The 17,826-nt window shown below is 42.2% G+C and overlaps 1 protein-coding gene across 3 annotated transcripts in view; it reads right to left on the bottom strand.

Annotated features, from left to right (window-relative positions):
• The window catches only part of TENM1 (teneurin transmembrane protein 1), a 596,847-nt gene that overhangs the window by 33,172 nt on the left and 545,849 nt on the right, over positions 1-17,826 (bottom strand). For all 3 annotated transcript variants that reach the window (XM_023756535.1, XM_023756543.1, XM_023756550.1), the window contains 3 exons: positions 15,529-15,895; positions 13,565-14,075; positions 575-747 (listed from right to left, as the gene is read on the bottom strand). In XM_023756535.1, coding sequence (XP_023612303.1) covers positions 575-747; positions 13,565-14,075; positions 15,529-15,895 — 1,051 coding nt within the window. The remainder of the gene's footprint in view (positions 1-574; positions 748-13,564; positions 14,076-15,528; positions 15,896-17,826) is intronic.

The following is a 17,826-nucleotide window of genomic DNA, read 5'->3' as shown; positions in this document are numbered from 1 at the left end:
GAGAGTTAGAAACATCGATCAGCTGCCTCTTGCACGCCCCTACTGGGGATGTGCCCACAACCAAGGTACATGCCCTTGACCGGAATCGAACCTGGGACCCTTGAGTCCACAGACCGACGCTCTATCCGCTGAGCCAAACTGGTTAGGGCCAGAATGATCTTTTAATTTTCCCATTTCTCTTATATTCTTGCTCAGTGTGTATCCTAATTCATCCTTTTTATTCCCCCATGTCAGCATGGATCTTGAATGCTAATATCAGATGGGACACAGACTCCATTTCTTTACCATAACCCTTCCATGCCCGAAAGAGCTTAACGCACTGCTAGGTGCTGCAAAATGACTTGACGGAAGAGAGGATTTGGCAAAGATGTAAACTCATGACTCCCACAGAGATGTGGCTCAAGGTTGCTATGTGAATCTGTGAAAGGGGTGATTTTGTCTGGGTTTCAGCTTCCAGAGCTTAAAAATAGGGAGACAATGCCATCTTCTCAGACGGAAGTGAATTCTATGTATTAGAAGGGTAGAAGTTAAGATAGGTGCTATTACAGTCAGGAGAAGTTAGAAATAGTCTTACCTTGTTTTAAAATATAGATGGTAGTAGTTGCTGTCAAGTTGGTTGACATGAGGACATTTTCATGGTTGGAAGTATCCAGCTCCACTTTTGTCAGCTTCTCCAGGTCACTGTGGAAGCTGCTGACTTCTCCAGTGGGAAATGTGGCATTGGTCAGATGTCCCTCGAGGTCATACCTGAGGAATGGAACCAATGCCAACTTTGAAGCCTCTTGGCAGTGATAACAGACCTTTGCAAAATAAAAATCACTTGGCAGTTTAACTTTGAGTGATAACAAGTATTATTAACCTTGTTCAATAAGAAGAAAAATGTCAGAGGGATGATTAATCAAACGAAGGTATTTTTGCAGCTTCTGAATTCTTGATGACTTCCTTGAACTGTGCTGCTTTACAGAAAAAATATGTCTGGTAATGAATCACCAGGGTGGAAAACTGATTTATGAATCATGTCCCTCTGTGTGTAATGTTGCAGGGCAGCTTCCCTTTTGCGATTTGGGTTGATCCCATTAGATGTGATGGATGACAGAACCCAGCAGAGGGTGCTGTTGGCAAAGGAAACAGAGGCACAAACGAGGGCCCAAAGCCTGAGAAGGCCAATAAACTGACTTTGCATTGTAATAGGAAAATTTTATTTGCTGCCGTTTAAGTTGCCAAATTTGAAATGAATGAATCATTCTTCCAACAAAATGAACAAGCACAGAAGATAATGGAAGCATGTTCATTAGAACATTATGGAGCCCCCTGATCTCAGTGTCACTTAATTTTTTTAGCTTTTTAGAGTATAGCACATAATGTGTTGTAATTTGCTTATATGAGTAGGAGAAAAAAATAATTACCTGGGATAATAGGCAATAACCTATATCTAGAAATATAATCTAGTGAGTTTACTTTAAAAAAAACACACATACACACCATCAAAATTATTGGCAATCTCACTGTCCTCCAAATGAAAACTGCTTCCCTGAAGGCTTTTGATGTGGAGCTGTTCTTTTATTGCCAATAGAACCATGAAAAATAAACACTTCATTAAAAGTAAAGGCATGCACTTGGAAACCCATTACTGTTTTCTTTTCAAGCTGCAAATTACAAAATATTTAAGCACTTTTATAATGTTAAACAATTATATTCTTTTTACCCAAAGTGAACAGGATACAGCCTGGACACAATGGTGGAGTCTGGCTCTGCTACCTCATCCCCCAACCATTATGCAAAAGGATATAGTGATTCAGTGTTAATACACTGGGTTTCAAGAACTCAGCCTAGATAGTTGCTCAAATTTTAAAACCTAGACTAGTTTTTGGTAGGTTTGGGAAAAGGGGCTGGACCTTATTTTATCAGATAGACCTGAACTTGAGGGTATACACAATGTCACTTCCCTCAAGTTCAGTTCTGTGTGGACAGAGCACATGTGCACACATACACACCCTATCATTTAAAACAGTCATGTAACTCTGGATGGTGTGGCTCAGTTGGTTAAGTGTCATCCTGTGCACCAAAAGGTGGTAGGTTCAATCCCTAGTCGGGGCACATGCAAGAGGCAAGTTGTTAGTGTTTCTCTCTTGCATCGATGTTTCTCTCTCTCCCTCTCTTCTTCCTCTCTCTAAAATTAAAAAACCAAAACCTAATCATGTATGAAAATAAAAATAATCAAATAGGTCATTTGACATCATAGATATGTGAAGCCCTAGTTGGTTTAATTGGATGTGCCCTTTATTTAAATGGATTTCAGACAAAACGGTTGGTGTCTTGCTGCTATACAGCTAAGGCCACATTATCAAGGAAAGACCAAAAGGTGCTGCTTGTGCCTGAGGTTAATGGCAAAATCCTCCTGCTTGTTCAGCCTGTTTATTTTTTAAAATATATTTTTATTGATTTCAGAGAGGAAGGGAAAGGGAGAGAGCGATAGAAACATCAACGATGAGAGAGAATCATTGATCAGCTGCCTCCTGCACACCCCACACCAGATTGAGCCTGCAACCTGGGCATGTGCCCTGACCAGGAATCGAACTGTGATCTCCTGGTTCATAGGTCGATGCTCAACCACTGAGCCATGCTGGCCGGGCATGGCTCAGCCTGTTTGCCCATGGTCTGCTTTAGGGCTCTGTGGCTACAAGAAGCAAGTCCTTGATGAGAAAGGGGCATGGAAGAGCTTGAACACCTAGCATAGCCAAATCTTGTCTGCCTGGCCTTCCTTCTAGGATAAGAAAACGATGTCCAGCTTTGAATTCTCCCAAGGTTCTGAGCTGCTTTTCCCTGGAGGGAGGAGTTTGGAGGCAGCAGATAAAAGGGAGCTGCTGCAGGCCTGCCTCGTGAGGGAGACTGTGGCCTCGCTGCCTGGATTACCCAAGCAGTTCTTCTGTTTCACAACCATCACCAGCACCTCTGGTTTCCCTTTCCTGATTTCTAAGGGGTTCCCTCACCTTTGGCAAGGTCACTCTTCATCATTTTTCCAGGAAATTTGACCTAAGATGCTATGCATGCAGGTTCCCACTGGGCTTTGCAGCTGGGGGCCGTTTCCCAGTCACTCAGCCCCTTGTTTTAAAGCAAGATTTCATCTGAAAGTGAGGGCTGTGGTTGGGTTCACTCCTCAGGACTAAGATCAGATGCCAACTGAGTCATTCATGAGCAAAGGTACAAGGGCCAAACACCCCAACAGACCTTAGCAGTGGCCTGTGGATAAATCTGTTTTCCCACCCTCTACCCCAAACACCTTTTAAGCTCAGTCACAGGTGCTCTTTATCTGAGATTATACATTTTAAAGCTTATTTCAAAGAGCACAGCCACATTCCTACATATTCTGTTTCCATGCCCACCCTCCAAATTGACAAGAGTATATTCAGAAAGGAAAGCTAAATACTCCTGGGTAAAACTGTAATTACTCGGAGAGATCTAGCTGGGAGGCTGCTGCCTGACCTTTTTCTGGTGAGGGAGGCAATGGTGTGAGTATCAGGTAGAATTTTCCACAGTCCTGCCCAGTCACTGGGGAGCTAAAAAGTTATATTGCCTGATTTCATTGCTGTGGCTGGACAGGCATCCTTATTTGAGAGTGCACATTTGACTTTAACTCTATCATAAACAAAGTACGCTACCTTGAGGGCATTCTGCTAACTGAAATAAGTTAGACAGAAAAGGACAAAATACTGTATGATCTAAGTTATATGTGGAATCTAAAAAATACCCCCAAATAAAAAAATATGTACACACCAAACTCAGCAAAAGAGAGCAGATTTGTACTGACTAGAGGTGGGGGCTGGGGATGGGGGAAATGGAAGAAGATGGTCAAAAGGTGCAAACTTCCAGTTATAAGATAAATAAGTCGTGCCCTGGCTGGGTAGCTCAGTTAGTTGGAGCATCGTCCTGTACACCAAAAGGTGGCAGGTTTGATTGCCAGTCAGGACACACCCAGGTTTTGGGTTCAATCCCCAGTTGGGGCACGTGAGGGAGGCAATCGATTGATATTCCTCTCACCTCTCTCTCTCTCTCTCTCTCTCTCTCTCTCTCTCTCTCTCTCAAAATCAATAACAATATATCCTAGGGTAAGGATTACAAAAAAGATAAATAAGTCATGGGGATGTAATGTACAACATGATGACTGTATAGTATATATATGAAAGTTGCTAAGAGAGTAAATCCTAAAAGTTCTCATCAGGAGGAACCAAAATCATTTTGTTTTCTTTTCTTTTTCTTTTGTATCTGTATAAGATGATGAATATTAGCTAAACTTATTGTGGTAGTCATTTCATAATAAATGTAAGTCAAGTAATGCTGTATGCCTGAAAATTATACAATACTTGTATGTCAATTATAACACAATAAAACTGAAGGAAAACAAATAAAAGAAACCCAAAGCCGCCAGAACTGGTTTGGCTCAGTGGATAGAGCGTCGGCCTGCGGACTGAAAGGTCCCAGGTTCGATTCCGGTCAAGGGCATGTACCTGGGTTGCGGGCACATCCCCAGTGGGAGGTGTGCAGGAGGCAGCTGATCGATGTTTCTCTCTCATCGATGTTTCTAACTCTCTATCTCTCTCCCTTCCTCTCTGTAAAAAATCAATAAAATATATATTTAAAAAAAACAAAACAAAAAAAACCCAAAGCCATCTATTCCTCAACACACTCATGTGCCCCAATTCTGCTAGTCACAGTCAAAGCAATTGCAGTATGGTGCCACTCATGTGCTCAATCATTTATATGGCCCCTGGTCAAAACATACAGACCCACCTCTCTTCTGTGGGGTTACTTCCAAAGTAAAAGTGACTGGCAGATCCCACAACTTTGGAAAGATTGCTCAAAAGTAGATAAGAAATAATGGGAGCCTTTGATTTCCTATGGTTTGCTTGAGGTGCCCCCCACCCCATGACGGGGGAATGCGTGTTTCCAGATGGAATGTCTCAGAGACAAGTTTAATCAAAATCTCCTATGCTGTGCGTTTCCCTTTGGTGCTTGCATCCTTTGGTGCAGAGAGTAAATACAAGCCAATATGCTGCCACTGATCCCCTTGGGATGCAACATAGTAGCTATCTGCTCCTCCACCCCAGCAGAAAGTTGCACTCACTTAACCAGGCCTATAAATTTTGGTTAGTAAACTGTGCCATCAGGCAATGACTGTGGCCTTCATAGATTTCAGAAGTGGGTTTGGTAAGAGGAGATGCCATCAAATTGTCCCTTTCTGTTCTGATTTTAGAGAGTTCCACTGTGTGCATGCACACACATGTCCCCATGAAGCAAAAGCATCTGTAAAGGAAATTCAGAACTCATTCTTGTCCTTGAGGAGCATACAGTTTAGTTGGGGAGATGAGATTTATATATTATGATAAGTATATTGGGTCTGGTATTTTCTCATAAGGGATAGCCTGTCCTTTTCCTTGAGGACAATTGAAGCCAGAGCTAACCCATGCAGAGAAAAAACTAGAAGCTCCTTCACCTTTGCTTTCAGGAAAATATTGAATATTACAGAAGAAAAATTCATTACTTATTTTTAAAAATGGAAACAAACCCTCTTTACCCCCTCATGCCAGAAACCTGAGCAACCTAATAAGCATTCTTTCAGAAATACTGGGTTCCCTTTCCTCACAAATAACTTCATTTGGCTTCCTATGATTCAACTCCAAGTCCATAATGCCCTTCTATCTTCATTTGTGGCAGATAAGATACACACACGACTCATTCTAATGTCAGAATATTGCTGTGTACTTTTGTAAACAAGGCACTGGGCTAAGCAGAACAGGAGAAGGAAGAGAAGAAGTGGTATCTGAATCCTGGAAGGGAGGTAGAGCTCAATCCCTTGCTAGGTAGAGATTGGGGAGGGAGGAAGGCATTCCAGAGGTCATGACATGAAGTAAAGCACACAGGTGGGTGGGATGTCCATTGAAGGGATGGGGTAGCAGAAGCACAACATTCCTCTAGGAGGGAAGTGGGGGATAAGGCTGGAAAGGCATGTTGGAATCGGAGTACCAGACTCTGGAGGAAAGCAGGTAGTCAGAGACTTTCAGGGGGAGAACAGGATGATTCAAGCAGTGCTTTGGTGGCAGTGTATCTTGAAAGGGGAGTTATGAAGCAGGAAGCCTGTTGGAAGGCCGCAGCCTCAGTCTGTGTAAGAGAAGATGGTGGATTTTTATTTTTGCCTTTATTAAATATATTGTGATTGCCCATTATTGGGACTTGTTTTTCTTTGTAAACTCTTACATTATTAGAGGGAGGGCACAGTGTCTCATTCATCTCTGTATTCTCAGGTCTGGCACAGAGAAGATTGGCACTATACTTGTTGAATAAGTGCAATAAAAGAGGCTGCTAGTGGAAATGGAGAGGATGGGGTGGATATGAGAGTCAGTGTGGTTAGAGAATAGATAGAGCCATCTATGGTGGTGTTGAGAGGCCAGGCTCAACTTACATAGATGCCCTGTGGCACGCAGCTAATCTTCCCCACCAGCCTCTGAAAGCTTTTTTGGCCAGCAGCCTCTCTTCCTCCTGTTCACTCCCTGTCTCTATTGCAGTTTTCCCTAGCATGACCCACCACAATTCTGTCTGCCCATTCTTGCTCCTTACCAAGGGCATAAAGCACAAAGAGAGGTGACTGTGCAAAGGTGTTATCTGTCTCTGGAGATTGTAAGGAACAGTTGGTCACTCTAGGTTTGCCTGACTTAATCGAAATCCTTTGCCTGCCAGGAGGCAGGGGGCTGGACCACATGGTGCCTTAGTCCCCTCCCTACTCTGAGATTCTAGAAAGCATTGGAAACATTCTGATGTGTTTGGACTATTCATTTACATAACCGGTTCTGCATGGGACTCACATCCTATGCCTAGGCAAATATCTCATCCGGAGACATGGCTTCTTTACCTTATGCCCCTCCCCAGCCCCTTTTTAATCTTATCACGGAGGAGGGAGAATTCCTCATTAGCCATCGTTCATAAAACTGAGCATTTGTAAAACAGTCTAGAGCTATAATGAAGGCTTCTCCAAGTTGTCAGTGAATGGCATTATTTTTTTTTGGGGGGGGGGGTTGGAACAGGGGTGGGGAATATGCTAACAAAGTTCAGAAACAGAGAGAACAGAAGACCAGGGGTTAAGAAATCATGTAAATGCACAGTCTCTTTCGAGTGTTGGGCTCCCACAAAGGGCAAGGGCCTGAGGAACTGTCAGCTCAGTCGGGACCCGCAGCAGCGCCGCAACTGATGCTTTTGGCCTCGTTCTGGGACCTTTTCAGTTTAGTATAGCAGATGCCTTTGCCAGGGCACTGCTTGAGAAACAAACAAGGGCATCCTGGATACTTTTGCAGCTTCAGGGGCAAAGACGGCTTGCCTGCCATGTGAATAGCTGGGCCCCTCCCTCAGGCTTCAACTGTGGCAGGGTCATTGCAATTAGGAGCCCGACAACCCCTCAGGCCAGAACCCCTGTCTCCTTCAGCCAATATTCCTGCCTTGACAGTCACCTCCCTGTTAGCAGTTTCTCTGTGGTCAGCTTTTCCCCTGACACTCAGGACATTTAGGGGCAGTCAAGCATCAAGTACTAATACTTTGGGGTGTGCAATTTTGATCCTGGTCCAAGTCAAACGGAATTATGAAAATCAATGGACTATTTAAACAACATCACACGACACAAGACAAGCCCACATTCTACCACTGCACAAGATGCATTTTAAAATCCCATGTGGATTACGCAATGTTCACGGTCATCTGTGTCATTTCTCCTCTCCATTGCTGAGGATCATGGAAAGTTGAATGGATTACTGCTTTAGCTACTTCTCTGTAGCCGCCCTGCATCCTGCCAAATTTTGCTTCTGTTTCTCTTTTTCTGTGTCTCATCTCAGAACAGAAATTCTATTTCCACCTCGGCAAACCATTTGTCCCCTTTGGCCACAGAAGGCAGCCAGCCTCCCTCTCACCTCAGGGAAATGCTCAACTTCTTTTAGGAGGGCCTGGTGGCAGTGGCAAGGCCACCCTCTACTATGTCAGGGTGGCTCTAACACTGACTAGAATAGTAGGTCCTATTCTGTGGTCCCCAACTTCCAAAGGACAAAGAAACACTTGGAAGAGTGTTCACAGCTGGCTAACACATTGAGGATAAAAGTGAAAGGCAGTTTTTGTGCAGAGCAGACCAAAAGAAGAATTAATTACATTATGCAGGTTGGAAACTGCTCATTTCTCTACATGCAGGTAAGAAGGGGCAATGGTTTGCCCTGGCTGGCGTGGCTCAGTTGGTTGGAGCATTGTACCATACACTGAAAGGTCATGGGTTTGATTCCGGGTCAGGGCACATATCCAGATTGCAGGTTCCATTCCCGGTCGGCATGTGTGCCAGCATGTGTACGGTTCTATTTTCACTTGGATGTCTAACCAAACTGATCATATCCAAAACTGAACTCCCGATCTCCCACCTGGTATCATGTATTCTTTGCATAGTCCCCCCTATCTTGGTAAATGAAAATTCCAACTTCCAGTTACTCAGGCCAAAAAACTTTGAAGATATCTGACCATTCTTCCTCCCACGCCCACATCCAATCTGTCAGTAAGTCCTGACAGATCTGTCAAAATATATTTAGGAATTTATAACTTCTTACTGCCTCCACTCCCTGATCTAAGTCATCATCTTATTCCCGGATTATTGCAAATCCTCTCTGCTTCCACCATACAATTTTTTTCAATACAGAATGATTCTTTAAAGATATAAGCCAGATTGTGTCACTCTTTTAGTCAAAACTCTCCAGTGGTTCTACCTCTTACTCAGACTAAAAGTCAAAGTCTTTACAGAGGCCTACAAAGCTCTACCTAAAGTAGCCCTGTAACTTCATAGGTTTCATCTTCCCATTACTCTTACTCCACTCCAGTCACAGTGGCTGCCTTACTATTCCTTGAACACATGAGGTTTGTTCCTGTTGCAGGGCCTTGGCACTTGCTGTTCCATCTGCCTGGAATGTTCTCTCTCTTCCCCCACCCCCCCAGATATCCTTATGGCTCACTCCCTCACCTCCTATAGGTATGTATGTATAGTAGTCCTCCCTTATCCACATGAGACATGTTCCAAGATCCCCAATGGATGCCTGAAACCGCAGCCAGTACCAAATCCTTTTTTAATACTGTTTCCCGCCCTATACATAGTATATACTTATGATAAAGTTTAATTTATAAATTAGGAACAGTAAGAGATTAACAACAGTAAGTAATAATAAAATAGAACATATAACAATATACTTTAATAAAAGTTCTGTGAATGTGGTCTCTCTCTGTTCATGTTTTCCAACCACAAATTGAATGGCTTCTCCATCTTAATTAAGCATTTGCCATGCACTGTGGCCATAACTTTTGCAGTTTGAGATACGACAGCAAAATGAGCACAAATTTCTTTTTCCTTCTTCACAATTTAATGGATAAAACATTTGTTCTTACCATAGATCTTAGCAACCTCAGCATGTTTTTTTCCCCTTTCCTTATTAACTTATTTCCTTTTTTTCCTTATTAACTCGAGAACTTTCACCTTTTCACTTAAAGGAAGTAAATACTTTACAACTTTTTTTTGGCATACGTGAGTTGCCAGCATCGCTACTCGTGGGCTTTGGGGCCATTATTAAGTAATATAAGGGTTACTTGAACACAAACACTGAGATACCCATATCTTGACAGTCAGTCTGATAAATGAGAAGGCTTCTAAGTGACCAATGGTGAGGAGTGTCTATAGCATGGACATGCTGGACAAAAAGATGATTCATGTCCCAGGTGGGAAGGAGAGGCAGAGCATGAGATTTCATCACACTACTCAGAACAGCACACAATTTAAAAATTGTGACTTATTTATGTAATTTTCCATTTAATATTTTCAGACAATGGTTGACCACAGATAACGGAAACTGTTGACCAGGGATAAAGGGAACTACTGTACTCAAATGTTACCTTTTTAGTTAGGCTTTCTCTGACCACCCAACTTGAAATAAAAACGCTTCTGCCCCATATTCTTTTTTCTTTGTTGCCAATCCTCACCCACGGATATTTTTTTCCATTGACTTTTAGCAAGAGTGGAAGGGTGGGAAGAGTGGGGAAGAGAGAGAGATCCATGTGAGAGAGACACATCAATTGATTGCCTCTCGCATATGCCCTGACTGGGGCTGGGGATCAAACCTGCAAGCCAGGTATATGCCCTTGACCAGGAATTAAACCCTTGGCTCTTCAGTGCACAGGCCCATGCAACACCAGCCAGGGCCTGCCCCATATTCTTAATCTCCCTTACCCTGCTTTATTTTATCCTTAGAACTTATCACCATCTGAAGTTCTGTACATTTTACTTGTCTCTCTCCAGTACAACTTAAGCTCTATGAGGGTAGATATTTTTATCTGGTTTATTCATGTCTGTGTTACAGACACCAGAACAATGCCTGGCACGGGTAGGTGCTCAGGAAATATTTATTGAACAAATAAGTGAACCCACAAATGGGTTACTTTGTGTGTTTTTTCCTCTAGCTTTATTGAGTTATAATTGACAAATAAAATTATTAATCCTCACCCAATGATATTTTTTATTTATTTTTTAAAAATGCGTTTTTATTTAGAGAGAGAGAAAGGGAGAGGGAGAGAGAGCTAGAAACATTGATGAGATAGAAACATGAACATTGATTGGCTGCCTCCTGCACGCCCCCTACTGAGTATTGAGCCTGCAACCCTGGGCATGTGCCCTCATCGGGAATCGAACAGGGCACCTCTTGGTGCATGGGTCTATGTTCAACCATTGAGCCACACTGGTGAGGCTTTTCCATTGATTTTTAGAGAGAGAGAAACATTGATATGAGAGAGACACAAATATTGGCTGTCTCCCACATGTGTCCCAACTGGGGCCAGGGATGGAACCTGCAATCCAGGTAATTTCCCTTGACCGGAATCAAACCTGAGACTGTTTGGTGTAGGGGTCAATGCTCTAACCACTGAGACACTGGCCAGGGCTAAAATGGTATATATTTAAAGTGTATAAGGTGATGGTTTGATAAATAAATGAATGAATGATCTGTTTATTTTGAAAACTAGTTGGGACTTAAACCATTTCTTTCTTTCTTTTTTTAGGTTCTTTATTGTTTAAAGTATTACATAGAGTATTACATATGTCTCCTTTTTCTCCCATTGACCTCTCTCTGACCACCCCACCCCCAAGCACATGCCCTCAGCCTTCCTAGTGTCTGTGTCCTTTGGTAATGCTTATATGCATGCATATAAGTCCTTTGGTTGATCTCTTACGCCCCCCTCCCCCAGCCATTTCTTATTGCTTGACTAGATTCAACCATTAGGTTTCAAAATAGTTTGTCTAATTTCAGCTGCAGTGTGATCTTGCATAAATAAACTAAAAAAAAAGATATTCTTGCCCTGGCTGGTGTGGCTCAGTTGGTTGGAGCATTGTCCTATGCACGGAAGGGTTCCATTCCCAGTCAGGGCACATGCCTAGGTTGGGGGTTTGATCCCTAGTCAGGGTGTGTATGGGAGACAGCCGATTGATGTTTCTCACATCGATGTTTCTTTCTCCCTTCTTCCCTTCCTCCCTTCCCCTCTCTGTAGAATCAGTAAAACATGTCCTTGTGTTAGGATTAAAAATAATAATAATAATTTAAAAAGATAATCTCACTAGAAACTTTATCTTTCTTAAGGTATTTAAAAATGAGTCAGACTGTTAGAGTTTGAATGCTGGACATTTGTGTGAATCTGGACAAGTTAACTATTCTGTGCCTCAGTTTCATCATCCATAAAACAGGCATACTAGAAGCACCTATCCCATGATGTTTTTTTGGGATCATAAAAATAATAGTGTAGCCGAAACCGGTTTGGCTCAGTGGATAGAGCGTCGGCCTGCGGACTGAAAGGTCCCAGGTTCGATTCCGTTCAAGGGCATGTACCTGGGTTGCGGGCACATCCCCAGTAGGGAGTGTGCAGGAGGCAGCTGATCGATGTTTCTCTCTCATCGATGTTTCTAACTCTCTATCTCTCTCCCTTCCTCTCTGTAAAAAATCAATAAAATATATTTAAAAAAAAATAGTGTATGTAAATCACCTACCCCAGTACCTGGCACATAGTAAAGTTTCAGTGAATAATGGCTTTTATTACTGTTATTAAGATGTAAGAGAAAAATCTCAAAAAATACAGGAAGACTTGCAACAGAAACAACTGAATACATTTTTCTAAGTGAAACTAAAATAGTTGTCCAGCTCTTTTGTATAAGTGGCAGTTCTTTGGGAAATGAGCCAAAACTTGAAGGCCAATTGTTTTGTCCCTTTCCTTAGAAGGGTTTCCTGGGTCTGGACACATTCTCTTCATATTCTCTATATCCTCACAGAATAGTCACACTTGGAACCCTTCATACTTAATATCTCCACGGTCACATTCTTCACATTAATGCCATTTCAGACCCAGAGGTTCAGATTCCATGGATGATCTTCACTCAGGAAATTGCTTAAAAATTCAGCAGTTCCCTTTGTGGGAAAGATGCTTGCTGAGTGCTGGCAGACTAGCTTTCTAAATGTGTTGACTTGCAAACAAGGTTGTCCATGCTTTAAAAGGCAAGGACAATGGTCTCTATTTCTGTGTCATGACACCTCCTTGTAGCTCGCTGTCAGACACATCTTGTGTTAATGCCTTGTTAAACAAAGTTATCACAGATCCAGTCTATGAATGCTGACATGTGTCGGGTTATTTGACTAGTGCAGGGAAAGGGGGAAGCCCAACCCTGCACACGAGCATTTGGCTCCCATTTCACAGAAGTAGCCAATGAAGTGCAGCCTCTCCCATTCTGCACTTGCCTCAACATCATTTCACACTTGCTTTCCAAGGTCCACTTCTTATGTTCTAACTTCCCACTTACCTCCCACAGTTGGACTGGGCTGGGCTAGGCTGGGCACACATTCATTTATTCATTCATTAAACCCCACCGGGATCAAGAAATACACACTGCTTCTTTGCTGCTTTCAAACACTTTTCTAGTTTAGTTATTTAAATAAAATGTTATCTTGTTGTCTGAGCTATGCTGTAAATTTCTTGAGTACATGGACTTCTACATTATTCTTGTTTCCTGCAGTGCCACCCTTGATTCTTCATTTCGTCTATGTTTTTATTATTATGCTCTGCAAAACTGCTCTGGAGAAACGGGCCCAAAACCTAGGAATTGGGTTAAATTTCCTCCCTGACTTTTTATTTTTTACTAGAGGCCTGGTGCACAAAATTCATGCATGGCTAGGGTCCCTAGGCCTGGCCGGCGAACAGGGCTGATCAGGGCCTTCTGGCTGCTGGCCAGGGCCTTCCTTCATTCCGCACAGCCCCCTGGTGGTCAGCACACATCATAGTGAGTGATAGAACTCCCTGTCTCCCGGTTGAACTCCCACAGGGACACTTTGCATATTAGCCTTTTATATATATAGATTGTGTTTGTTAGGAGAAACTAGCATGTAACAACCAGCAAGCACTAAACCATTTTCCTACTATAATATGACTTCAAATAAAAACCTGACAAAGCCTCTGCTGAAAATTAGAAACTTACTCATAAACGGTTGTCCATCCATTTTCATTACTTTTGGTAGCCAGAAGCCCAGTGTTTCCTGGATAGGTCATCAAGGCCAGGTTATAGCCTTGGGCTGATACTCTTTTCAGAACTCCATTGCTGCTTATGGTCAGCCAGTACACCTGCCCGCCAGGCACTACAAGCCAAAGGGGCATTCCGCCTGCATCCCTGCGAATATGCACAGAGTTGCCATTGCTACTGGTAATGGCGCCCAAGTCACCTTCAGCATTGTAGGTGAAATTATACACATAGTCCCTTGTTATCAAGTTCAAGGTGTGCAGGTGGGTTCCATTGACGGTGAACTGGTAGAGTTCCTGATCAGCAGGTGAAGCAATCTCATAAAGGTTCATGTCATTCAGGTGGGCTTGGTTCCTACTAATGGTTCGAATTCGAACGTTCCCAAGGTCAGCCACATAGAGGGTGCCATCAGGTGACACTGCTAAAGAGGAAGGGGCTTTCATCTTTGCATCTTTGGCATAGCCACCATCACCTGTGGGAGAAAGATCCTGATTTTAATAATTGTCATCATAAACATTTGTATGAAAAAACAGTATACAGAAATCACTGTGCATCAAGAATCATCTGAAAGGGAACAATCAGTTAGCCAGCATTCTCTGCAGGTCCTCCTTGACAAATTTGAAACCCATTATTCAAAATTTTTGAGTCAGTACCATTGAAGATAAACAGTAAGATGCAATTATCTCAGTAATACCAATTTTGTGAAATCCTCAATCCTGCTGTTCAGAATCTATTGTACTGCAAGATACAAAAAACAGCAAATAATAACAGCCAACAAAATTTGGCTGGAAATCCATGAGACTTAATGCCTGTCAATACTTGTAGGATCTATCTCAGACCTTTCCAATCCTACTGTGCCTAGAGGACCTTTCTTCAGCTAATTCCCATTGTCACATTTGTCAAAGTACACTAAGTATGTATGTGAAACAATGATTCAGAACACCAACTTTGATGACTAGAATAGATATTAGATTTGTCTTGAATGAAAAATATAAATTAGCAAAATAACTATAAAACTGTCCAGGAAAACATTGGAAATATTGATCAAAAGTCATATCGACCAAGTTGCTCTAGAGTTCTCTGGCCCAAGTAAAAGCAAAGGTTAAAAGAGAACCATTTGGGCCTGGATGAACAGTTTATTAGGGCTGCAAGCAGCATGGAGTGATTTTCATGTCCCAGCAACAAATGTATCTATTGACATTTTGAGGACTGTTTGCTATCTGGAATATCCATTCCATGTTATGGGGGAAAGGCTCTTTTTTTTCCTTTATTCTTTTCCCCCCTATTTCAACTGAAAGTAAAGGGCACTGATGATTATGAGAAAGTTTTGGATTTAACAAACAATAACAATGGAAGTAGCAGATTAATGTCTTGAGACCCCTCCATTGTCGTAAAGTTTTGATTCCACCCATGTGTCTCCAAAGCAGTCTGTTCCTAGTCCCTTTGGGTTTCAAATAGCACATGCTGTCAATCTGGAAAACAGTTACTTAGGGGAAGTAATATTTTTCCTGAGCTAAGTTACTAAATGTAGGTTTTACCTAGTTTCTCTTTCTCCAAAGTACAAATATCATTATGGTCCTACACTTGTATAATGGTTTTAACTTCTTAGAGTTATCAGGATTTGTATTTATATTAGTCTATCCTCAAACCAGGAAGGTGATATAATTGAGACAAGTGACACCTCTATTTAACAGATGAAGTAAGCAAGTAGTAAAAAGATTTTGTGGGCTTTCTTGGGGCCATTCAGTGTGTCAACTGCAGAACAATCAGATAGTAGGCTATCTGACCCCCAACGCACTGCTTTTTCCACTAGCTCATATTAATGTTCACAAGCAACACTTTGGTTTTCCTTTGGACTTTTCTGATGCATGTTTTTCTTTTGAAAACAGAGAGGGGGAGCTGGTGAATTGCTAAAAAGGTCATACCTGAAAAACAGTCACAGTTGGGATCAATTTTGCAATCACAGTCAGTGGGGGCACCGGCCATGATGGAGATCTCCCCATTGGTGGTAACTTGCTGAATGCGGTTTACTTTCCTCTCATCTGTTTCAGCTATGAAGAGCAGGCCGCTGTGGGAGACACTGATGGCCCTCGCTGACTCCAGAGTGGAGTGAATTGCCACCTTGCTGACCAAGAAATGATCGATACCTGGCACCTGGCAGTGAATGGGGCGCCCTGCAATGATCCGCACGCGCCTGTTCTCAGAAATTTGCAGCACAATATTGTTATCTAAGACATACAATGAATTGTCCATGGGATTGACTGCAAGGTCTGTTGGCCACTCTAACCGCACCTGCAAAAAGAACAGAACACACACTATTAGGTTATAATATCTTTCCAGGGGCAGTTTTACTTTGGAAAAAAAAAACACCTGGTTAATTGGTTGCTCTTGTCTCAAGAATTTCAGCAATCTTGGTGTTGCCTCCAAAGTTGCGGGAGGATGATTGATCCAATGTTCTGTAAACATATCTTTCATTTATACCATTTCAAGCATATTATTTTTTGCAATAATTCCAGAAGGGTCCTCTAGAGCAATGATTTTTAACCTTTTTCATCTTATGGCACACATAAACTAATTACTAAAATTCTGCAGCACACCAAAAATACATTATATATTTTGCCAATCTGACAAAAAATAGGTATAATTTTGATTGATTTACAAAAAATATAATAGTAATTACCCTTTTTGCTCCAGAGTGGCTTTTAAAAAAATCAGGTGCCTATACTTGGATATAAGGATTTCTGGTACCAAGAATTAACCAATCAGACACAACCTTATTGTGCGACGTGACCATTATATGACCTACATATTTATGGTTCAAGACAGGGCATTCACAGCAGATGGCTATTGTTGTGTTGGCTGTTATCATTTTATCATTAAGCCTGTAAGGGAAAAGAGGTCAGTGCCCCTGACTAAATAGTCAGGTACTGCATGTTTAAAAATTCTTGCGGCACATTGGTTGAAAATTGCTGCTCTAGAGCAGTGTTTTTCAGAGTGTGGTCTCTGGACCATCAGCAACAGCATCACCTAGGAACTTGTTAGAAATGTGAATTCTCAGGTTCCAACTTAGACCTATTGAATCAGAACCTCTGGGTTGGGGGCCCAGCCAGCTGTGTTTTAATAAGCCTTCTAGGTGATTGTAATGCACACAAAGGTTTGAGGACCACTGCTTTAGGATCTTTGTGTCACAATCATATGCAAATGTCTCTCACTGTCCTATAGATGCATGGAAGAGCAAAGTTATACAGACTTCTAGAAAACAGAATGCTGGAGAAACCAGATTTTACTCTAATCGTAACCTTCTGGGACAGGACCTTCCATTAGCATAGCATCCATCTTGTGGCATATTCATGTACAGCACATCAATTGGTGATTTGGAATTCTAAGTTGACCTGGTTCACTACATATCTCCCTTTGCTCAGCAAAGAAACAGGTTGATTAGTTCTTTAATTGAATATCTCCTGAGTACCTTCTCTGTGCTAAGCTTTGTGATAAGCTTTGGGGATTCAAAATAACTATGACATTACTGTCCATGTTATGAAGAAGGAGGCAACAGAGAGAATATGAGAGCACTTCACCCAGACTAGGAGTCAGGGTATTATCAGAGAAAAAAATCCCATGTGAGGACACAGTAAGAGATTGGTCTTCTGCATGCCAAGGAGAGAAGCCTCAGGAGAAACTAAACCTGTTAACAACTTAGTCTTGAACTTCTAGCCTCCAGAACTGTGAGAAAATAAATTTCTTTTGTTAAAACCACCCAGTCTGTGGTACTTTGTTAAGGAAGCCCCAGCAAACTAATACACAAGGTAATGGAGGGATATACGTGTCTATCTTTATTCTGGCTGTGGGTAACCACTGAAGGGCTTTAAGTGGGAGCGTGCCACAGTCATATTTAGGTGCTAGAGGGATCACACTAGCTTCTGTTGAAACTATAATGGAGGAGGAGGAGAGATGGGAGGCAGGCTGATAGTTTAGAGGCTCCTGCAGTGGTCCAGGTGAGGGATGATACTGGCCTGAACTAGGATGGCAACAGTGGGGATGGAGAGAAGTAAATGGATTTGAGACACATTTAGGAGTTAGAAACAAGGATTGGTGTGTGTATGTGTACCTTGTGCCATGTTGTAGGCACTGGGGATCCACAGACCAACCAAACATGGCTCCACTCTAGTTCCTTTCTAGCCCAATGCCTGCCCTGACATCTCCTTGATAACTACTATTTATCA

The sequence above is a fragment of the Myotis lucifugus genome, unplaced genomic scaffold, assembly GCF_000147115.1.
Source record: "Myotis lucifugus unplaced genomic scaffold, Myoluc2.0 scaffold_2, whole genome shotgun sequence".
Taxonomy (NCBI): Eukaryota; Metazoa; Chordata; class Mammalia; order Chiroptera; family Vespertilionidae; genus Myotis; species Myotis lucifugus.
This window is presented reverse-complemented; position numbering and strand designations above follow the sequence as displayed.